Here is a 24,659-nt window from a genome sequence, read left to right as displayed (position 1 = left end):
TTAGATTTAAGGTCTACTCCTCAAGATGAAATTAATGCCTGGTACCACTAACTGGTCTCCAAACCAATTGTGGGCTAGGTCATAGGTCCTAAGGGAGAACCAAATACAACTATTCTGTTCAATTGCTAGAGCATTTAACTGACCCATAAGTCCCCATCTTTACATCCATGTATTAGTGCACTTCTCAGCTCGACCTACCACTGTCAACATATGGAGAGGAGTAGACTATAGAGCACTCAGTGCTGAATGGGATAGCTATGTCACACCTCTCCCTTACAGCTCAGCAATCATCACAGACAAGGGGGCAGATTAATTCTAAGAGCTGGAAGCAGTAGATATTTGCAGTGCAACAGTATTTGCTGCATTTTATAGGATTACTGCACATATGAAACCACAGTGGCCATGCCTGCATATACAAGAGATGCACAATCACAACCTCATCATAGACAGTGGAACTCATAAAATCTCATCATTAGCTGAACTTCTATTTCAATTGCAGATTGCAGGGGTGGGGGATAAATTGTCTTCAAGGATTAAACCCCTGAAAAGCTACCATTATTCAGTCTCTAGTCCTTTAACTATGCACATACAGGCAACACTAAGAAGACTGTGTATAACAAAACAAAATAAAACAAAAGGAAAGCTCACAAAGCTGGGAAGAACATGATAAAGGGGGTAGGGGAGAAACTGGAGGAAAGGGAATGTGGGGTAGATTCAATCAAAACTCATATGCCCATGAGAAATTCTCATAAAATAGATAGATCAACAATTTACTTTTTAAACATAAAAAAATTGCCAACACGGCAAATGGGTGAATTTTCTGACAATGAGGCATGTGATGAGAGGAGCCAGAGAGTCAGGAAATGTGCAGCAGGATTAAGGCTGAAGGTGTGGCAACACAAGTGTGTGGGGTCAGGAGACTCTTCCCGAACAAATGAGAACAGAGCTAGGACTTGAGAAGAATAAAACATTACTGGGTGATATTGGGGGAAAGGCATAGCGTATCAGAGAACAGCCTGGGGGATAAAGAAAGGTCATGGGCAGAGGGAAGAGGACGCAGAGACAAAGACATGCCTGACTGATGGAGCCTGCAGGGTAGTGGCCATCACTAGAGAACTGGAAGGTTCTTAAGCAGAAATGTCTGTGTGACCAGGGACAGTCTTGCCGAGGACATTTTTAAACCCTGTAGCAGGCACTGGCATTTCTTGCTTCTCACCATTTGTTTCTTTCTCATTCTGAAATTCTACATTTTATTAATTGTCTCTTTATTTAGTATTAGTCAACCTTCCATTTACCGTCAAACTTGCTCCAAAAACTTAGTTGTATTACAAAAACCTAAAAATGGCCACCATAGACTCCTATATTTGAATGCTTAGGGAGTACATTAGAAAATGTGGCCTCGTTGGGGGAAGTGTTTCACTGGTGGTGGGTTTTCGGGTTTCAAATGCTCAAGCCAGGCCCAGTGTCACTAGCTCTGTTTGTTGCCTGCAGATCCTGGTGTAGAACTCTCAGCTTCTTTTCCAGCACCATGTCTACCTGACACTCATAACAATGGATATTAAGTAATACAGATGTATCTGAAATATGCAATGGATCTTTTTGCTGTTAAATGCAAAAGAAATGAGAGATAAACATTAAAAAAGCAAATGAAATTAGGTTTCCATGTATATGTTAATAGAAATACGTTTTCTTAAATGCAGAAAAATATCTGGTGATATTATTTACCTGAAATATCATCACACATTAAAATGAGAACAGCACACAGGTTGAGCACACTAGAGACAGGATCCCTTGGTATTTTATGAGCTTTTGTATCTCATGTATCAGTTTCCCTCCACAGTCAACTTAGAGTCTCAGTTCAGGAAGCTAGTCACTTTAGTCCTTTGGTCATTTTGCAAGGCATAGGTTAATTTAATTTTAAAAGAATACATTGTGTATTTGGTTTGAATTATGAGGTTCACACTTCTATTTTACTGACCTCGGAGAGTTTTTCCAGGTACTTTACAGATTCCAAAGTGACATATATTGATTTTTTTAAAAAAGCCTAATGAAACAGAATTTAAAAGCTTAAAGATTTCAAATAGTAAAAATTCAAATTGCCAACTGGTTTTTATGAGGTCAATGTTATAATTAGGTTGCCATAAGATTCAATTAGAACTCTGAAATTGTTCTTCACTCTTCTGGAAATGTGAGCGACATTTGTCACTTAACATAGACTGAAGGACTGGGGACTTGATCATGGAAATAATACTATTCATAAACAAAGCTTGATAATATCTCATTCTAATGCTTTAAGGGTTGGACTTGGGTCTCTGCTCTGCCCACAAAATATAGTTTAATAACAGGAATATTTTTCTGTTAATTTTAAAATATTGTTTGTTATAAAATTAAGTATATATACAGAAGAATCACTTGGATAACATACTTGTCTTGATTAGTCAACACTGAGAGAAATACACTGAGGTGAAGAACTTGACTTTTACCAGATAACTGTGCTCCAGTGATTGACATCCTGCATGTAACCTCCACTTCCCATCATAGACAAGTAGGAGTCTAATTTTGTGGCACATGACTGTCCAATGTAAAATGTCTCTGTGAGTGTGAGCTGTGGACTCTGCAGCTGGCCCTTGTCACCTCTGGGCAGTCAGAGATGTCTTTCAATACCTTTGCGATAGTCTCTTCCATCTCTCACATTTTGTTACAGGACAGTTTTCCTGACACATGACAATTTTTTTTCTATCTGCCCTCTGGCTTTTTTTGCTTTAGTTTCTCACTTCAATTTTTCCATTCTCCACATAACTGGTCTTCTTAGCCTCTTTATAATGTTTCCTACTTTACTTAAAATTCTGTCTTTTAAAAAAGGCCTCATTCTTCTTCTTTTTTTTTTTTAAATTTCAACCTGAGACTTATACTATTTCCCTCCTCCCTTGGAGGAAATGTTTCAATTCAAAGAAAATAGCCATAAAACTGAGTCAAATCTCCCCATGCTGTCCCTCCCTTCTCTTATCTACCATTCACTCATGAAGGTCATCAGGATCACCACGCCCCCAAATGTGGGGTCTCTTGTTTCTAGCTTTGCCTACCCACTTTTGTTTTCCATGGCACTGAAGAAAACTGAAGCCTATAAGTGCTTCCCCCACTTGAGTAGTCACTTTTGAGAAAATAGGAGCAATGAAACATTTCAAATCCTTCAAAATTGAACATTCTTAATCATAGTCATTATTCTCCTATCCATCCCTGCTCATCTTCATTATTACTAAATGAACTCTCAGACATGACATCAACAACTTGGAAGAAAAATGTAAATTATTTTTATTTTAATTAAGAAATTGGTTATTGCATAGAGACTGGCTGTTTTGCCATCCTTTAAAACTCTCTGTGTGTGTGTGTGTGTGTGTGTGTGTGTGTGTGTGCTGCCTGCATGTGTATATATGTGCATGCAATGCCCTAGCAGAGAAGAGAGGAGGGTGCCAGATACCCTGTCACTAGAGTTTCAGATGGTAACATGTATGTGCTGGGGCTGAACCCAAGTCCTCGTGCTCTCAACCACCCAGCTATCTCTCCAGTCTCTGTTTTGTTCTTTCTGAAGGGCAATTTAATCAATCCTAAAGTTATTCCATCCAGGAGCAGACACATCCTGCTACACTAGTAACCCTTAAAAGCAGAGTGAATCACAATGACTGTGTCGTAATAGCATCAGTGGCTTTTGTTTGTTTGTTTTTGTTTGTTTGTTTGGGTTTTGTTTTTGTTTATTCAAGTATCTTCTCTCCTGGATAAAGGTGTTATTTGTGGGAAAAGGTGGTCTGAGGTTACATCTATCCATAAAATTATGGACCAATTCTCCAGACATGAATTTCACACTTGATATAAAAGAACATTGGAGCAATTGACACAGAAGCAGGGTCTGTTCATATATGCAAAGGTGAACACAGACCACGTTCAACTTTCTAAATGCACCAGTGACTTTAAAGTGACCCTTTGAGCTTGTGAACCCTTCCCGGGTGTGGACAATCTTGCTCTTAACTTTCCACTAGTCCGAACAGATAACATGGCTTATCATCTTGGACAATAGTAGTTGCTGCCCGTAGGGTCTACCATGTTCAAAAAGCTGGATTTCACTCTCTCCACCTCCTGTGAAGATGTACTTACCTGTGTGAGGATGCAGTAGGAAAGCAGAATATCAAGCTGAGCCCATCTCTATTACCCGAACTTGCCACAGGAAATTAGGCCCCGACAGACTGCTGACAGCTGTCTGTCTGATAACATAGCATACATTTCAGTGCCTGGAATCCTTGGTGCTTCTCCTTGGAATTCTCATGGTTTCCTGGGTCTGTTTTATGTGTCTTAAACAAGATTTTCCATATTTCTGAGACCTCCTCCTTATCCAGCTTCATTAATATGTTAATTGACTAAGTCTTCAAAACTTATTTTGAAAACAATTTCAAGGGTGACTCTGCCTTTTGCCCTCATAGCACACATGCCATGACTACAACAGTTCTCAGTGCTTCCTCAGTAGCTGCCTAGTAAAGGAATGAAAGCCTGGATGCTTTGTCCTCTTAGCTCTTTCCTGTGGCAGCTTGATACTATGTGTGTCAAAGAACTTCTCTTCTTGATCTTAATTAGGTCTGTCTGTTCTCCCATGGCAAACATTTCATAATGGTGGTAAGTTCTTGTTCAACTATTTGTCCTGACACCTACAACTGTCTTGATACCTGACTGGAATAAATGATGATGACATTTTATGTTCTGCTTGGGTTTAGGAATGGGTTGGCCAGTCGCATTGACTTCTTCTCCTTCTGTGAGTGGCAAATAACTCAGGAACTTCTTAAGAGGGCATTCTGTGCTAACATTATTGTTCAATTTTATCTGAATAGGTTGGGAAGTAAGAACATTTCAGTGAAATAGGACATGAAATTTTCATTGTAGGACATTAGTACCAGAGAGATCTTAGACATACACTGTTGTAAATAAATACCTCCTAATGAGAGAGCCAGCCTGTACTTTGCCTAAAGATTAGTAAGGGATGAATTAAAAATACTTCTTGATTGAAGCAAGAGATGCAAGTGAGAGTCAAATGCCAATGGAAAATTTACCTCTGCCACTAGAATATTCTCTATTTGCTGAGGACATTTTTTTAAGTGTAAAGTATCTAAGACTGTGGCAAAGGCCTCCTTTGCTAACAGCTCATGGGATCTTGTAGGGGCCACTTCACTCCAGCCTCTCTCTTTTCAACTTTCTCTGAGTTCGTAACTTATTTTCTCATCCATATTTAAAACCTTTTTAACCTCAGCTATGATTATATTAGAAATTCATGGTAAGTGAAACCATGTTTCAGGAAATACCTTTTCTTGTTTTTGTTTTTAAAGGCATAGTTTCCATATACCTGCCCTTACCCTCCTCCACATGCCCCTTTCCTCCTCTTTTCTACCCCTTTTACCCTCTTTGTTTTTCAAGGGAAATTGAATTTGGATGTTTTTGATCCCTTTCTAAAAGGTAATTACCAAAATATTATGATATTTGGATGACTTGATATTTAAAATACTTGTTTTTAAAGTGAAGAAAATGTGGACTGAAATGGATAGATTTGTGCTGTGAGAGTGTTGTATTTCCTTAGCACCCCCAGGGGGCAGGAAGGAGAGATGTATCATTTAGAAGTCTGAAGAAGCTTTGACAGACATGTGGAGCCCGATCCTTCACTAGCTTATTCTTCAGACTCTAAAAATCAGAGGTCATACCTTTTGTCTTTGACTGCTTACTTGTCCATGGGCACGTTTGTGATCCTCTCTGCCAAGTGCTCCTTTTCCTGTATTAACAACTAGAGACTTTCAATTTTATGCTCTTCACTTACTGGAGCCACCAACTCAATGATTTGTGGATGAGGCTTGTAGCCAGATTCCAGTGTGTGAAACAAATGGTGTGTGGGTTCTCTTGTCCTTCTAAATAGCAGAGATGGATTCTCAGATAATGATGGTATTTATCTGAGACTGGCAGGGCATTGGAATGGGAATGCATGGCTATAGTAAGCTCTCGTGTATCAAGGATAAGATAATGGAAAAATCTTTAAAGGCAAAATCGAAAAACTTCACTGGTGTTAGAGATCCCTAGAGGACTTGGCATCAGCTCATTGGTAGAGGTGCTGTTGCTGGGCAAAGGTTCTGTTGAGACTCTCTTGTATGGACTGTTGTAGTTTTAAAGAATGTTAACTTTATACCTAAGTCAGTGGACATATGAGATGTCTCCCAAGTACACGTTGTGTGTTTAATAAGACATTTCTTCTGAACGTTTAAAACACCCTTTACATTGACAGAAAAGCATAAGTCCTTCACACTTCCTCACTTGCCTACTTTAATGCTGTGTGAGCCTCACGAGGATGATTTTATATGGGTATCATTACTGCTTGCCATAATTTGCTAGGGTGTTTGCACTCACAACACTGGCACAGTTGGAAGAAGCAGGGGTGTCAAGAAGCCTATTTATTGTCCGTTGACACTAGATCATCAAGAAAATGCTCAGTCGTCAGCAAGTCTTAGCAGAAGATTGGCATCATCTAGACAGATTGGGAAAAGCAATGTTTCCTAGCTGGAAGCAATAAAACCCATCTCTTCAGGGAACAGCTGAGAACTCTGAAATTGTACTTCAAGTCCTCCTGTATTCAGAGACCCACCTTCCAGGCTTCACACAGTGTCTGCTTAGCATATTTATCACCAAAAGCAATTTGCCATCTTGTCCTCATTCTCCAGGCAACTGAGGTGAAAGGGAAAATAATTAGCCATGATAGAGACACACATTCTTGGGTTAGTTGTTAACTGTGAGAGACTAAGTGGTCAACTTGGAGACTCAAGTTAAATTTACTCGGTTTTTAGAGGTCTTCTATGAATTTTATTTCTCCAAATAGTTTATACTTTAAGAATACAGGGCTATCATACCTTTGTTGTTGCTGCTGTTGTTTTTATTTGTTTTTCAAGGCAGGGTTTCTCTGATTAAAAGCCCCGATTCACTCTGTAGACCAGGCTGGCCTCAAACTCACAGAGAACCACCTGCATCTGCCTCCTGAGTGCTAGGATTAAAGGTACTAGCCTATCCTTTTGACTACCTTATATACTGAAATATCCTGTAATCTTAGAAGCATTTGGAGGCTATAAAACTGTAGTATGTTGATTTTTGTGTGTTTATAAGAGTGGAAACCATGATTTGGGAAGAAATATTACCACATTGATCTGTACTGTACTGTTTGAATTTTCAGAAACATCAGCCTGTTACTGACATGAGCATTCTGCCTTTATTTTCCCCAGATTTTATTGTTCAGAATATGTAAAAAAACAAGCATCAAAACCCAACATTCAACCAAAGGAAACCCCCACTTTTTAAAGGAAGTGAATTTAATTTTGAATGATAAATGACTTTTGATCTTAGTGTGGTGGTATAGTGTCAGGCTGGCTGCAGGGCACTGATGCCTCCTTTAGCCCCACTCCTCACAGCTTCAAGTTCTCAGCATCTCAAACTGGCTAGAGGATGTCTTGGCCTTAAATTGTACTAAAAAAACAAAAACAAACAAACCACAGCAGTCCAATGATATATATGATGAACTTTGAAAAGTCAGAAAATATGCTGTGAAAACCATTTTAAGATACATTCACAGTTATTCAGCTATTGAGTTATTTTAACCACATAGGATGTCCTAGAATTTATCAACTCATGGCATCACAGAATTTATTTACAAATGTTTCTGCCTATGCAGTGTAAAAATATAACTTGTCCAAACCAACAACTTGACTGACAGTTTAGAATATATTTAATTTGATGCTTTAAGTTTTAATGATCTCAGCCTCATTGGTTACCAGTGTTCGATGTGTTAGCAAATGACACACATGGTACAGACTTAGCTAAGCATGGGCCACTGTGTTGAAAAACACTAAATGGAAAGACAAAATAATTAGTACTATGTTCTCTTTTTGTAGGATGGTCTTAAGTCCAGATGTTAGAGCTTCATGAAAATTTATATCACATGGAATTAGTGGCTTCATCTAATTTTAAGGACATAGAAAGTTAATAATGGGAATTTTCATAAAACTGCCTAGCATTCTCCCCGAATATTGAATAAGCTTTACTGACTATTTGTTTACATGAACTGAAAAGTACTTACAAGATGTGTCTTTGTTTGGAAAGAAATGCTGTCTCCCTCAGAGAATCTGAGGTTGTCCAAGTGACAGCCTCATAGGCATCATTTGTGCAAGCAAGGGAGATTTCATTGCCCTCTACATGTTGTATTGTTCTTCCTGTCCCTTCCTGACATGTTCAATGTGCTTGCCTCTAGGGAGAAGACTCCAGTGGAGGACACTCTTTGAAATCCTACATGGAGGAAGTGAGTTTTAAGAGGACCTCACAAACATAGCATGCCATCAGTCTATCATGTGAGATGAAACACTCACCTGGGCTTTCCCCACCTATCTTCAGGGCTCCTAGTACACATCTGTTGACTGGCCATGTATAGAAAAGTACAATAAATAGTGTTATCAAAATTCCTTTTGTTCCTCATTAGTAGAGAGATACTTTCTATGCAGTTATCTGAAAATGGAGGAGAAAGTCTATGAACCTAGTGCTATTACATGTTTCCATTCACAAACATTGGTTGATGTATTTATAAATGATAAACATAAGTTTTATACTGGGAATGAGCAAAGAAAAGAGGACAGACAGACAGACAAGAAGAAAGAGAGAGGAAGAGAGGGAGTCTTATAATAGGTCAGCACTCATTCATGTGACAAATGCTTGTCATGGTGCTATTTGCTGTACCTATTAAAATGTAAGACACATTCTTGGAAAATGCCCCAGATTCCTGGGTTTATTTGTGAAGATACTGAAAAGTGTTCTGTTGCACAGAGCTTTGCACTGACTGACAGGCATTTGGAAACCCTCAGAACGTTGGCAAAGGCCCTGAGACCTGGAGCAAACACATGGCAATCAGTAAGAAAGCAGTGTGACTCTGCTGAAAGTGAAGGAAGTCCAGGGATAGGATTCAGCTCTTGGACTGAATGCTCAACAGGAACCTACCTGCTTCTCCACTTCCTCCTGTTCAAGAGTCTATTCAAAAGACCTCAGATCTCCTGAGCATACTGTGTCATTCCTATCAGGATGGTGCACAGGCATTGAAATTCTCACTTGCTTCCAAATATCACTAGGAGAGGGATGTGGAATACCCAATCTCTATAGGTTTGCCTATCTATCCAGAGATAATAGAAACATCTCAAAAAACACAGGAAGGAATAAATAGCTGGAAAGATGGGCAAGTTCACAAGTGTCGCTGGAGAGCTTCTCTCCAGGTTCTACCAAGCTTCCGCGGTCCCACAACCCACATATAAAATAATCATATAGACACTTAGATTATTTCAACTGCTTGGCCATTAGCTCAGACCTACCATTGTCTAGCTCTTACTCTTAAATTAACCCATTTCTGTTAGTCTATACTTTGCCACGTGGCTTGTGGCTTACCAGTGTCTTTACATGTTGCTTCTCATGGCGACGGCTGGCTGTGTCTCCTCCCAGCCTTCACTTCCCCACCTTTTCCTCTCCCTTGTTCTGCCTACCCTATGCTTCCTGCCTGGCTACTGGCCAATCAATACTTTATTTATTTTAACCAATCAGAGCAACACATTTGACATACAGAACATCCCACAGCACACAAGCATCACAATAAATGGGCAAAATGTGGTAACATTGGAACATGAATACTATCTTTCAATTTGGTGATTTGATGTGAAGATCTAGAATATATTTGAACAATTAATGTTACACACAGGGAGGAAAATATAAGTATTTTTCCCAGATGCCCACCAATAGAGTAGTCATTTAGAATTTTGTGATCACATAAGCACTTGATTCCAGTCTCACCATTTGTTGAGGCTGAATGAGATGATTCTGTGGAAAGACTGGGGATCCCTCTTGTTTCTGGTCTAAGACTGAGAAAGGAGATCACTGAGGCTTGTGTAATATGGACTACATACCAAGAATAGGTGTGTTAGAATGAGTTTTATTATTTGTGCCTTCTTATTAGAAGTGTTTGGAAAGGCTTGCTGCTTGAGTGTGATTACATCAACACCAGCTGGAAGATTCTTAGAAACAGGAAATCTTGGGATTCACCACGTATCAAGTACTCAGTCCTCTTCTTGCTAAGCTTGCTTAGTTCTCCATGGGTTGCTAAATACCCTAAGCTATGGAAAGCTCTATCTAATTCTTTCTGGTGTAATTTCTAGGGACTAAAATCATGCATTGTGGGGACCCTTCCCCATTCTGTATTCTAGAAAAGGAGGCTAACTTCATTAATACATTGGAGTTTTGTGTACTCATCTGTTCTCAGTCATGTTTTGTTTGCTTTTGGGGAGTTTAAATTTCTCTAGTTTTTGAGATCCATTACTGAATCTCTGCATGTACTTTACAAGTATGTGTGAACCACCCAGTGTAAATGTTACCTATCTATCACCATGGTTCATTATTTCATGGAATTTTCATTACATATTAGTTGATGTTTAGATGTTAGCTATTCATAAACCAATAAATTATCATCACAGTAAAACTGTGTGGTCTTGATTAGTGACTTATGAATTAGTTAATAGGCATTTTTAAGTGATTTTTATGCATTTGGTCTTTGGGAAATACACATTAAAATTCTCCATTGGGAACCTGTTTACAATGTGAGACATAAAATGGCATTATTTTCTATTTGTTTTTTTCCTTGCTTAGGCTTTCATTTCATTGTTTCTCTTCGGGTTGTAAAATAAGCAAAACAAAACAAACAAACAACAACAACCACAAAAATTAGTACACACTAAAACTCAAATAAACCATACTGCTGATGTATTGTTGATATATTTAACATTTCTTCTTAAACTTTGAACAACTCTTACCAGATCAAAGTCTTTGTTCTTTTGCTTGTTTTGTTTCCTTTTGGTGGGGTTTTTGATTTTTGTTTTATTTACTTATTTAAATATAGTCATTAATTGTAACCACATGACATTAGGCAATTGTGTTGAGATCTAAATAGAAAAACTGAGGCAACATAAACTCCTTTTAAATTAAGCCTAAAATTATTCTATATAATAATAAGCCTCATTTTATTCAATACTATCTATTTTCAATATATTATTTCAGTCTGGCATTTGGGTTTTTCTTTTGGGTCAGGGGTAGGAGTTGAGATAGGGTCTCTTTGTGCAGCCTTGGCCATCCTGTACCTCACTATGTAGACCAGAGTGGCCTTGAACTCACAGAAATATGCCTTCCTTTGCCTCCCAAGTGCTGGAATTAAAGGACTATACCATCAGATCCAGCTCTCTGAGCAAATATAAAAAAGAAACTTTATGAGTCTGCTTTTCAAATCTTCAAAATAGCTCTGAAAGTTGAATTTAAGAAATTGTGTGCTTTTCACACATGAGTCACCTGACAACTCAAGGTAGGAATAATTTCAAAATATAGACACTTTATCATTTGCCACTGTAAGGCTAGTGCTTACGCAATAAAGTAAAATAAAAAATTTATCAAATTTAAATATTTCTAAGTCTTGTCATATCTTTTATAAAGAAACTAATGTACTTAGAATATTACGTTACCTAGAGAAATAATGAGGAGTAAGCGTGATACAGTGTCTTGAAATGCCCTCGTTACTGATGGAGGCTATGGGGTGGATGCAGACAGCTAAGAAGTACTAGCAACCTAAATAGTTAAGAGGCGCCCGACAACTACAGATTCAAGTCAACAGTGTCTGGAACTTTCTGGAAAGCAGTCACGACTTCACAAAGGTGGTGACGGCCAGATGACAGAATAGCAACTGAACAGGCAGCGTGAACTCACTCAGGGTGACAAGTGGCAGCTTTGCTGTCTCCGAGGGCGTCAGCCAGGAAGTACAGCACTGGAAACGTGAAGATGTTCCTGACTCTTGGGCTTGGTTTGCCAGATGCATCATCTGAACAGGAGAGGGACTGCTTCCATGCAGCACAGCTACTCCGAATCTCTTACACACATTCAGGCTTGTCTGGCTTCCTCAGGGTTGCACCCTGTGACCTTCAGTGTAAATGAGCTTTCAGCCATGTTTCTGATGGAGAAGGCACATTTGCTTACAGAAAGTGAGTAATATACATGTTTGTTCTTCAGATGTTTGGAAAATCAAAATAACTATTATTGCTACCATTGCTTATTCCCATTATGGAACTAGACATCTACATCATGTTTTGCAAAACAAAATCCTATTTTGCCATTGATATTTGCCATTTTTGACATCCATTGTTAAATAACAATTCTTAAAAGGTTATATTCATAGCTCTCATAGAAATATAAAAAGGAGTCAGGGCTGGAAAAATAGCTTAGTCCTTCACCTGTTTGCCTTGTAAGTACAAGGACAGATACATCCCCGAACTCATGCTAAAAAGCAAAACAGCTAAATGTGGTAGAAGTTTGTAGCCACATAGCTGGAGGGGCAGTGACAAGCTTGACCTTTGGGCCAGCCTCCCCTACTTGGTGAGCCTCAGGCCAGGGAGAGACCTTGTCTCAAAAAGATAGTGGGTGACACACGAATAACTATACCTGAGGCGAGGTTGTCCCCTGCCTCCTTCTCCACATGTGTGCACCCACCACATACATGTGCACATGAACACACACATAGAGGAATGACCATTCAAGGAGAATCCATTCATATAAAAGGGCAACTAAAAAACGTTAAAATGACATTATAAATAGATGCAAAAGTAGCAAAATTACACCATTTCCCCAGGCTAACAATCAATTGCATTTTCAGGGGATGCAGTCTGCATCTCCATGGGTAAGAATTGTTTGTGCTATTCCCATTTCCTATAAAGTATACAGTGTGAAACGGCTGATGTCAAAGGACTGGAACATCCACAGAATCAAAGGACTAGAGGGAATGCTGGGGATGTGACTAATTTTTCATGGACTACAATAATCTTTCATTCTCTTCTCTGGGGAGGAAGTCATCAAACAGAAAGCATTGCATAGTGCAGTGACATGCTTTCCCAGTGCTCGCCCAACACAGAAGAGCAAACAGGACAGCCTACATTTTCTGAAATAGTACGAATTCATTTTGTGCTTCTCTGTCTCTGTCTCTCTGTCTCTGTCTCTCTGTCTCTGTCTCTCTGTCCTTCTCCTCCTCTCTCTCTCTCTCTTCCTCTCTCTTCTCTCTCTCTTTACAATTTATCATTTCTATAATTTTGTTGCTATTTTTTTCTTTTTCCCTCAGAACCTATTGATTAAATGTTACAGTTCTCAGACTTTGTTAATTCTCCCTTCTTATTTTTTAATTGATTCTTACAGTTCCCAAATAATTGGGCTACAGAAATGCTATTTACAAAAAAGAAATTGATGACCTCAGACTAATCATATGGTACATTTTGTTAACAAGTGCTAAAAGGTAGTATTAGCTTTGTTAACTGTATAAATGACTTAGAGGAAATTTTACTTTAATAGAAATACAGAATTAATTCTTTGTCACTTGAAGCTATTTATGAAATATATCTGGAGCAGACTAATTTTATTTTATGTACGTCATGCTTTAAACATAGTACACTTATTTATTTCATATATGTGTGTATTGGCATGTGTGTAAAGGCCAAAGGCAACTTTGATTTCTTTCTTTCCATTGCCTAAGTCCTAGGGATAAAACACAGGTTGTCAGGCTTGATAACAAATGCCTTCATTTACTGAGCTAACTCATTCGCTAGCCTTATGTATACCATATTTTATGGACCATTGTTCTGGAGGGATTCTGTGACTTGAGAGTTCAAATGAAACCACAGAAGTCTGTCCAGGTGGGGAGGGGGGATGTCAGTACATTATTTGCATGATACTCCCCAGGGGAAAAAAGGTTAATTCAGAATTAAAATGTTGCTTTCAACAAAGGACACTCTTTTACTCTCTAAATATACCAGAGTTCTGTGGTCAGATCGTCATAAATCAATGGTTTATAGAATTTGGAGAAACCAAAAATAAACTATCCATATGGAGTAACAATACTGCTGGTTTATTTAAAGCTCTTCCTCTGCTAGCAGACAGAAGGATCTGTTGATTCAGGACTAGTAGCTGTTCTCCATATGATCCATGTCACTCGTTCCCACCACTCCCAGCCCCTAGGTATTTGCTGTGCTTATGGCAAAAGGGTTTTAGGGGAAAAAAATGAATGACATTTCTTCGAAAAGCAGCTCTGAGAGCTTGCTCTTGGGAATATGAAAACAGTGTGCTACACTGAGATGTAGCTTAATACCCTGCAGAAAATTTTTGAATAAACTTAGAAAGGAAGAACACATCAGCTCTTGTTTTCGAAAAATGTTCAGGATTTTAACTTCTTGACCCCATCACAAAGAATTATAGGCAGGCTGATGGGTAGACTTCAGACATGTGGCATTCTTGCCAATCCAAGGTAGGCAAACTGGGGCCTTATATTTCTAGCTCTAGTACAGGGAGAGCTGAAGCACAACATTGAAATCATCTAAGAGTAATACTTGCTTTGTCTTCATGTTACTGTGTCAACAGTGTAAGGTTCTTCCCAGTCTCTGCTGAGCCCTGTTCCAAGTCTACTTCATACCACCTGCAACAAACCAAGACCAGTCTAACGTTCAAGGCATTAGTACACCAAGCCAATTGGTAATATTGCTTAATATTTTGAACCACTGTGGGGAAAATAACAAAACTGACCTATTAGTCATATCCTTTCTTATAAGAATGGGTTTTAATATTTGGGACAAGAAACTAAATGACAAAAATACTTTTTTAAATTAGTAAGTATTGTTTTCATGGTCACTTTATACTTTCTGTTTTAATTGAGGAACTCCAGCCTTTGATTTCTCCTTAGTAAACTAAAATCATGGTTCATTTATTTTGTCTTTAAACATGGGAGATTGTGTGTTCTGCTTTTGGAATTTTTGGGAATGTGGTTTTCCCTCTTTGTTACATGAAACATTTTGAAACTGTTTCTACACACACACACACACACACACACACACACACACACACACAGAGAGAGAGAGAGAGAGAGAGAGAGAGACAGAGAGACAGAGTGAGACAGAGAATTTAAAACCTAATAAACCTAATATTTTGGGCAGCTCTGCAAGGCCAAATCTCATAGTTGACAAGAATTTAAAAATTAAATTAAGTCCTAAGAATATGCATCAGTGTATATATAAGTTGCATGTTCTAAGATTGACTATCTTTTGTGCTAAATTCCCCTTCAATAACCCAATGGAGTCTTTCCCATTAACCTTTCTGAAAGAGTTGGGACCTAGATGTGGCCTGCTTGTGAAGCACCAGGCACTATCGAAACCAGTACCTTCCCCTTCTCCATCTTCTCCTAAGACAGTGATGCAGGTTGAGTCTGAAATGTCCACAGACTTGTGTTTTAAATGTTTTGTATGGGGCTGGCTGTTCTTTTAAAATCTGTGGTTATGGGTATTTAGGTTATGTGGTGGAAACAGGACAGTGAAGGGGGCTTTCAAGGCTATCCCTATTTGTGGCTACAGCCTGCTCTCTTTGCTTCCTGGCTTACCACCATGTGAACATCCATTGTCGCCAGCTACTATCTTAGACCATGTGACTCTGCCATTTCTTTACCACCATGATTTATCTGTAAGTTTCTTCTGTGAGGTGTATTTCCATGGCAACAGGAAGAGTAACTAACATAGGAGGGAAGTTGAGGGCCTTAGACCAGCCAGGATGGAAGTTGTAATTCCTCATTCCTGGAGCAAAGACATTTTGCTATGGACCCCACTCTCATTTGATAGGAACTTACATTTCAGTCCAAATCACAGGCTGTTTTTAGGAGTTGCTGGTAAAAAAAAAAAAAAAATTAGGCTGTTACTTTTTAATGAAAATAATTTCCAAAACTTGTATTTCTTTTGTTTCAATTATGTTTTAATTTTAGTGTAGTTTTAGGGTCACAGAATTATTGCAAAGACATAACAGAGTATCTATGTTTCTCCCACTCAAATTCCAGCTAGTATTAACACCTCAGATTATTACAGAATATAGTAGGAGACATTTGTCAAGATTACACATTGTTGTTACATTAATAATGAAATCTTCAAATTGTTCAAATTGCCATGAGCTGGGTTTTGAAGAGAAATTAGGCACAAAAACAAATCTGCTTTGTTCCAAGATCCCATGAAGGAATATACGTTTCATGTCATAACTTACTGACATCGTGTATTTATGAAAAGAAAACATAAAGCCAGGTGGTGGTACCACATGCCTTTAATCCCAGCACTTGGGAGGCTGAAACAAATAGATCTCTGTGAGTTCAAGGCCAGCCTGCTCTACATAGCAAGTTCCAGGACAGGATCCAAAGCTGCACAGGGAAAACCTGTCTCAAAAACCAATAAATAAATAAATGAATAAACAAATGAACAAATAATAAAAGAAAAAATAGAGATAAAATTCCATTTCTATTGTTTACTGTCAAGGGTATGTACTGCCAGGTAACCAACTGACTGCCCTTGATTTCTTGGCTTATGCTGGTGTTTGTCAGTTTACTCTGCTGTGAACTTCTTCCTTTTTCTCTCCCCCCTTCTGTGCCACTTTTAAAATTATAGTCACTATACACAACTCAGAGTAGGAGTTATATTCAAGTTTAAGGGCAGAGTGTGTACGTGAATTATCCAAAGTCCTTTTATATGTGTATTTGCCTATGATCATGTACTCACACACTCTTTTGTTGAATTATTTATTATTAGCAATAAGGATTCATAGATATTTATTTCATATTTGATTAATAAACCAATGCTGTTATAAGTCCATGGTAAATTTATCAATTAAAGTATCATTCCTCTATGATGTCCATTTAGTCTCTGATTTTACATACTCCAGGCACTTCTATAATGACTTTATCAGCATTTTTTCCATTATTGCAGACAGAATGAGAAGTGATGGGTTATGTGTAGTCATTGACAGACAGGAAAGGGCAGAGTAAAGAAATATATGAGAGCTATTTTAATTGAAGCACAGAATAGAAACTGAGTGGGGTCATACACATGTGAAGTTCTGGCTTCTGAGGAAACTTATGTAGTGGAATCCCTTCAACTTAGGAGCTTGAGCCCAACCAAATAAGACTGTAGGATAAGAGAGAAGATAGTGTGCAAATACTGAGGGTGTAATCAAAGGAAACAAGTATCAACCACTCTAATCTCTGTTCTTGTTATAGAAATTAAAGACTTATGTTAGTAAATGCTCCTCTTATTTAATTTTATCTTGCACATTTTGTGATTATAGTTCTAAGAATAAGGATCAAAACATTAACTCAGAAGGATTAGAGACTAGATTTAATTCTTATTGTCTAAATCTTACTAAAGAAGAATTTAAAGTGACTTTAGAGTCAAAAGATTCATATATATGACATGAAAAGGAATTTAAGCTTAGAATGTGTTTCTGCTCTGGGGCAAATTGTGGAAACTGAGGTGCTCAGCTGTATTGGTGGCTGAGATATCAACCCAGACTTTAATCTAACATTCTCTTCTCCCTGCAGGATGAGTCTCTAAAGCAATTGCAGGTTGTGCATCAGCCATGGCTCCTGCCAAGTGACACAGAAAGTGAAGGAGTTGAAGCAGAGCAGGATACATGTGAGTAGAGGCCATGCTCAGTGACAAATGACTTTTTACCAAACTCCACCTTAGCACTGACTCAGTGTTATCCTAACTGAGGGAGAGAGGTTGATAAGCTAACTTTTGAAACGTGAGTGTTTGTCTTGATACCAACAGAGGATGGTCCAGCTAAAATCCCCTATGATTACCACAGGATTAGTGTTAGTGACAATTTTAGTGTTTGACACTCTGAAAATATCATACAATAGGGTAATTGTTATATTGGAAATTATACTTATCAGTTAAAGTATGAACAAAATAGGCTTGGAATAAGCAGCTTGGAGTATAAAAGGAACATTGGAAATCTGAAGCAATTGCTAACAATCTGGAACATTCCTAGAAACAAACATGCACACACATGCAGACCCATTTCTCTCACTGTCCTGTCCATTCATATTTAAGTAGACATGAGCTCATATGCTATAACTTTGTTCAGTTACTTTCACGAAATTCTTTTGAAGCCTTCATAAAATTTGTATTGAAAAAGAAACCCAAATAACTATTGCAGGTATTATATAGACATACTATGTTTATGATTTGAGTTAGTTTAGCTATCAAATCAAACATAGGTTTGACAAGATCAAAAATTTTTTTTTTTTTTTTTTTGGTTTTTTGAGCCAGGGTTTCTCTGTAGCTTTGGAGCCTGTCCTGGACTAGCTCTGTAGACCAGGCTGGCCTTGAACTCACAGAGATCCACCTACCTCTGCCTCCCGAGTGCTGGGATTACAGGCATACACCACCACCACCCGGCCTCAACATTCTTAATAGAATGCTATTTGGTAACTATCTCTGTGTAACTCTGATAATGAACTAAAACCTGAATACAAGAAAAGGATCCATCAGAGTGCTTGTAAGCACCCCCACATTCAGACGCATCTCCTTCCCCTGAAACCCATGTTTATGGCTAGTTTTAAGAATAGACTACTCAACCAAGTTATATAAAGGAGATAAGAATCCTCAGAACATTCTTTAGCCTTGAACATTTAGTACGTACTGGATTTTTTCCTAACCTTCCTCCTTTTCTAATAAGATGCAAAGTAGTACTTTCTCCACCCTATTCAGACACTTAACAAGCCTCCACAAATACCAGCAACGTAAATCAATGTGAGTCATTGAGTGAATGAATAAGAGGGGGTTGGATGCTTTCCAGCTTGTTTAATAAGGAAAAGTTAAGTTGAAAAAAATTAACAATAATATTATAAATATTACCTATAGTTATCTTACAATTTTGATATTGGACACATAGTCTTATTCATAGATTTTGCTGAGTTACCTATCAATCATTCCAAATAAGGCCATTCTCAACTCTTGTAATCAGACCTAGGACCGAAAATACTTGATCTCAGCAATGCTGTATAAAGAGGTGACCCTTGACAATGGTAAATTGTTTGAAATAAAATCAGGGCTTAAAAAAATTAGGTGGTAATAAGAGCCATCTGGAAATGGAATGTTAGCATGCAATGTAGCTGGACTCACAGCATAGACATGCAAATATTTGTCAAGAGTGGCTTCCAATAGCCAGGTGCTGGGATACGTGCAAGTTGGAGCCACTGAAGCTCTGGCAGCTGGCAGCACGTAGCTAGATCATCTAGGTCTGTTTTCTCAGTGAAATGAAGTAGATGTTATAAATTTGTGTGAACCGAGCAGCCTGCTTAGAGTTTACAGCTTCATATGCTGGAAATTTGTAAGTATAGAAGAGAACAAGTTCATCTTTCCAACTATAACACCTGTTTCTTGACTCAGCTTTTTATAAATAATACCTAGGGAATGTTATGAAACTATTCAATTTCTCCTGAGACAAAACAATCATGGAAGAAAATTTCCAGAAAAAAAATCTTAGGCTCTCAGTGGTAGTACACATTTATAATTGTATTGCTTCAAAACAAAATTTTGCTCAGTTTTTTTTTTAATGTGTAAGTATAGTTTTTTTTAATGTGTACCTGTAAGAAAAAATACTTTTGAACAACTGAGAAAAATCTTTATAAGTTTTCATTCTAAATAAGCAGAGCACTGGTTAGGGAGATTTCCTCTTTACTCTCTTTTATTAACAAACTCTAACCTACAGAATAAAGAAACTCATGTTTAGGGTACGTATGTATGTTTAGATCTCTCAGATTATAATCTGAAGTCACTAAATACATTAACCACAGATGTCTGTATCTACAGGAGTTCTTCATGACCGCAAATCAGCAGCTTTGTGCATTGTATAGGACTCGGATTTCTGCATATTTTTTATATATCCTTGGGTGATTTTTGCTTATCCTAAATAAATAGCAACTATTGCAAAGAAAAGTTCAAGGAAATAGAAGTTGTTGTTCTTAGTATTGATTTCATATTTGTCCTCACCTCTCTAGACCTTCTCTTTCTGTGATCTAGAAGTCAACTTTGTAAGTAAAATGTGAGGTAGAGGAAGAAAGAACACTAGAATTGCAAGGACATAGAGAGAAACAAGGGGCAAATCTTCCACACTGAAGTTTAATGTTTATAAAGTCAAAGTTGAAATATCAGTCAGCATTCTTTAATTATATCTTGTATTTAATAAAAAATATTTGTGTGTGGGTACACTAAGTGTTCTCGGTGTAGTATAATTCTTTGAACAGGGTTCACTTGGAATGTATGAAGCCCTAAGTTACATCTTGAAGCGTCACAAACTAACTAAAAGCTGAAAGTATAAAAGGAAACAAACAAAATTCCCAACCAAACACACAAAACAATGGATGTCCAAAATAAACAAGTGCCAGCCAGCACAGCTATGATGCCAGCACCCAAGAGGCTGCCAAAGGAGGATCCTGAGCTTGTGGCCAGTCTGGGCTACATAGCCAGACACTGTCTCAGACAACAAACAAAGGTCAGAACGGTACATAGAGGCTAACTATGCTGTGATACATTGAGATGTCAGAGATAGCTTAAGATTCTATGAACTCCAATGACATTGGGGTTGAGGTTCTGTGGTCTAAAGCTCAAAGAGACAATGTGTGTCTGTAGGAAGAATTGACTATACAAAGCCCAACATCTAAGGAACTGCCACAAGTATGAAAAGGCTGTGATCCCCAGCTGTGGAGAAAGCCAGGAAGTTTGTTCTTTGTGGGTTTTAGTTGAAAAAGTAGTTATCCATACAAAACAAATGTCCAGGTCTCAACTTGCTTGAGTTTAAAGGTGAACTGCCTAGATTATTAGGAACCTAAATTGTGGCCTTTCTTAGCAAAATGCACAGGGCCCTTTCCTGAGCAAATGTAAGAATTGTAATATATATATAAACCGTAAAGATTTGAAAGCCAACTCTGGAGATGAGCTCTCAGACAAGATTTACAAACTCGGTGAAAAGTCACAGTAGTGCAAAAGCTTGTCAGTGTGTGTGGGAAAAATTAGAACTGGCCAGATCAGGATGCAAGGGAACAGGACCATCAAGAGAAGTTCATATGGTCAACAATTTGAAGATACAAAATAAAGACAGAAAAGCATCCTAAAAGTTTCAGAATGTTAGAAGAAGTAGACATTTAGAAGCTATCAAATGAATCATTTATTATGGAAAACTAAATGATTTATCCAGCAGTATTTCCTAATTACACCACAGTGAAGTTATTGTCAGTCTAGTTGTTGATGTTCTTTCTGCCCTCTTTATGCCATAAGCAAACACCAGTGCTTCTCTGCATTCTGAGGTCTATTGTACACTGTCTTCTGGCCTTGGTGCTTTCTGACACTGGTCTTATTGGGGACTCTTTGAAGATGGAGTGATGTATTTTTCAGCTTCTTCTAAAATTGTCTCTTGGGTTTTGACTTTTGCCAAAGTCTTTATAGGTCTTAACATCTTAGAGCTTCTTGTTATGTAAATCAATATTTCTTCAGTCTAATAGAGTTGTTTTTTTTTTTTCCTTAACCTGTGTTCATTCAAAAACTCTGTCCCTTCTAATCTCTATGTGAATTTTTTTGGGGGGGATTCCAAAATATATACATTCTTTCCAGTGTTTCAAGAACCTCTAAGTTACTCTTTATTTGTCTTTTTCTTTAATATTTTTGTTCCTCAGAATGAGTAGTCTCAAGTGCAATTTTCTTTTTCTTCCTTGGAGTGGATGATCTCAGTTGACCTGTCCTTTAAACTCTGATTCCTTCTTACATCTGCTCAGCTCTGCTACTGAGCCCCACTCCAGTGAATTTCAACTCCAGAACTTTCATCTTTGTCTTTTATAATTCACATCTCTTTAATGAAAGTTTAAACTTATCAGAACAGCTTTATCATACTTTTCATTAATTTTTGATACCACTTCCATAATTATCTGAATAGATTTACAACAATTCATTATGGATTAAGCCTTTATCTTGTGTGCCTGTCATCTAGACTTCCCTGGGGACAGTTTCTATTGACTGCTTTATTTAGGTTTGTGGACCCCAACTTTGTGTTTTGTGATATATAATTTGCTTGTTTTTTTTACTATATTATTTTTGCAATTGACTAAAGAATCTCTGTTCAGTGGTTTAAGTAACAATTGGACAGATACTAACATATATCACACTATTTACTTTCATACCATGGGGACCAAAACTGTAAAGAAAAGTATTGAGGGAGTAAAAGTTTATTATTTTTTTTTACTCACACTTTCCAGGCTTTTAGTCCACAATTGCTTGGCCTCCTGTGCTTGGGCATGACATATATATGATATCGAGGTACAACAAACTAGAGTAACAGTTGGAACAATACTAGAACTTAAGCTTTAATGTGATATAGCATGTGTGTGAGAGAGAGAACATCTGTTCACATCTTTGCAGACAGGAACCAGAGCACAGTAGGTACCAAAGGATGGATATGACCTTCAGTAGTCCATCCCCAGTGACCATCTTCAGCCAGCTAGGCCAGATCTTCAAAATTTTTCCAGATCCTTTCAAAATAGTACCACCAGCTGGAGGCCAGGCATTCATAACATGAAACATAATGCATCATATGCCATGAAAACATCAACCATTTTCAGTTCTGCTTATACACGTCCTGTAACTGAGGCAAAGGGGAGGGATAGAGCCATATCAGGTCTTTCCTGGAAGATGTACAGCTTTGCATATCTATTCAACTTCCTATGGAAATCACATTCACTAAATTTACTCCTTCTTTCTTTCTTACACTTTTTCTTGTCTCTCCTGTCTCCCTCTCCCATTCCTTCTCCCCTTCCTCTTCTTTCTTTACCCCTTCCCCTTTTTCTTCCAGTTGTAACTACCTCAGGGAGTTGGTATTCACAATTTTTACTCCTGATTGTTTGGTGGTTGTTTTTGTGAGACAGATCTCACTATGTAGCCCTGGCTGTCCTGGAACTTGCTTTGTAGACCAGGTTACAAACTTATAGAGATCTGCTTGTCTCTGCCTCCTGAATGCTAGGATTAAAGGTGTGCACCACCACTGCCTGGTCCAAATCCTGATTGTTTTTAATAAATGTCTAGATGCATGTTTTCTCACAGAAAGAATTTAATTGAGGTAAGACACAGAAGACTACATAGTAGTGTTATCCAAGTGTCTTCCATAGAAATTAAATTGTGATAGCTTTCTAACGACGTGCACTTGATGATTTGAAACTCATTCTACCCCTCTGTGCTTGCTGAGATGTTCTGATTATAGTCTCCCCATAGTAAAGATACACGTTTTCAAGGTTTTTTTAATTTTAGCTAGAGAAAGATATATTGATAGAGGGCAGTGAAAATTGCCCATAGCTCAGTGCTGTTGTTACACCATCTGCTTTTCTTGACCTAATGTTCTCTGGGTTATTCAAAGCCTTTGGTTCACTTGTAGGGCTGTGAATAATTTTAATGATTTTTCTGCTGGTATTCTAGTTGCCGTGGGAGCTGATTTTTGATGATGTACATGCCACCATCCAGTAGTAGGCTGTCTAGTAATAATTTAATCTCACTCTCTTGCTTTAATTTTCTATGCTCTTTAGAAATCATAAAGATAACTGGTAGGCAAGACAAATTCTTGAGATTACAATTTCAAAGCCTCCTGGATAATGAGATTCCACTTCAAAACTTAAATACAAACCAAACCCAACAAACTCTAAATAAAAAACAATGTAATTTTACATAGACAGTATTTTACTTAGAGTTTCTTTCTTTCCTTAACTTTGTATTAATTCTTTGTGAATTTCACATCATGCACCCCAATTTCACTCATCTACCTGTTCCTCCAACAGGCACAGTAAGATGACTACATTCTGTAATATTTTTTTCAAACTTTTGGATTTAAGGTAGTCCTCATAGTATATTCAGAATTCTTATGTATCTTGTTGCATTTAAATAGGCATATAGAAATACTCAGGACTATGCAGATGTCACACTGTTTTGGTTTGCAGTAGTTCTTTATGTATATACCTGCCTCATAGATGAAATTATTTTTAACAGTATACTTTTAGCTAATGCATATCCAGTGGGATTTTGCCATTCCTCCCACGGGTTCAATCTATTAAGAAGCTACAGAGAAGAGACAGTCTACAATGTGTAGGTAAATGCAAACATTCTTGTTCACTCATCTTCAGATACAAGACTCTACTGTCTTCATTATTATCTGTGTGCAGTTTCAATTCTTTTATTTTCATTAAAAATAAATCTGAATATTAAAAAATAAGTAATAAAAATTTTTCTACATAGGTTACAGTGTCTGAATCTCTGTGTTTGGCATACTAGACATGTCACTGTAGCAAATATTTTAAGATTGATTTTAATGAGTAAAAAAAAATCAAAGTAGTTACAACCCAATTATTTTTCAAAAGCAAGAGATTCCAATGTCAAATTGCAAGTCTCTACCATGAAACTTAATGTTGAGCATCACTCTGGTTATGAAGATTTTTCAGTTTGTAGAGGACAAATGCCCATGAACCACTCACGTAGTTTTCTTATGTAGAAATCCTTCCCAGTTCTGTGGTAAGACTCTCATATTATGAAATATTAAATTAATTCCCAAGGCCCTAGAAAAAATTAAAGCTAACTTTTAATAATACATATAACTTAATTTCACCAAAAACGCTAGTCTTAAGTCTATCAAAAAAAATGTGTCATATTAGT

General features: G+C 37.6%; 1 protein-coding gene across 5 annotated transcripts in view; it reads left to right on the top strand.

Annotated features, from left to right (window-relative positions):
• C2H8orf34 (chromosome 2 C8orf34 homolog) overlaps window positions 1-24,659 on the top strand; it is a 401,050-nt gene that overhangs the window by 354,145 nt on the left and 22,246 nt on the right. For all 5 annotated transcript variants that reach the window (XR_004944281.1, XR_004944280.1, XR_004944279.1 and 2 more), the window contains 2 exons: window positions 8,315-8,362; window positions 17,510-17,603. Coding sequence is in view for 1 of the 5 variants with exons in the window: in XM_036179890.1 (XP_036035783.1) it covers window positions 8,315-8,362; window positions 17,510-17,603 (142 nt within the window). In the remaining 4 variants the exon portion in view is untranslated. The remainder of the gene's footprint in view (window positions 1-8,314; window positions 8,363-17,509; window positions 17,604-24,659) is intronic.

The sequence above is a fragment of the Onychomys torridus genome, chromosome 2 (assembly GCF_903995425.1).
Source record: "Onychomys torridus chromosome 2, mOncTor1.1, whole genome shotgun sequence".
In the NCBI taxonomy this organism is placed as follows: Eukaryota; Metazoa; Chordata; class Mammalia; order Rodentia; family Cricetidae; genus Onychomys; species Onychomys torridus.
Note: the sequence above shows the minus strand (reverse complement) of the source record. Positions and strands in the feature narration are given on the sequence as shown.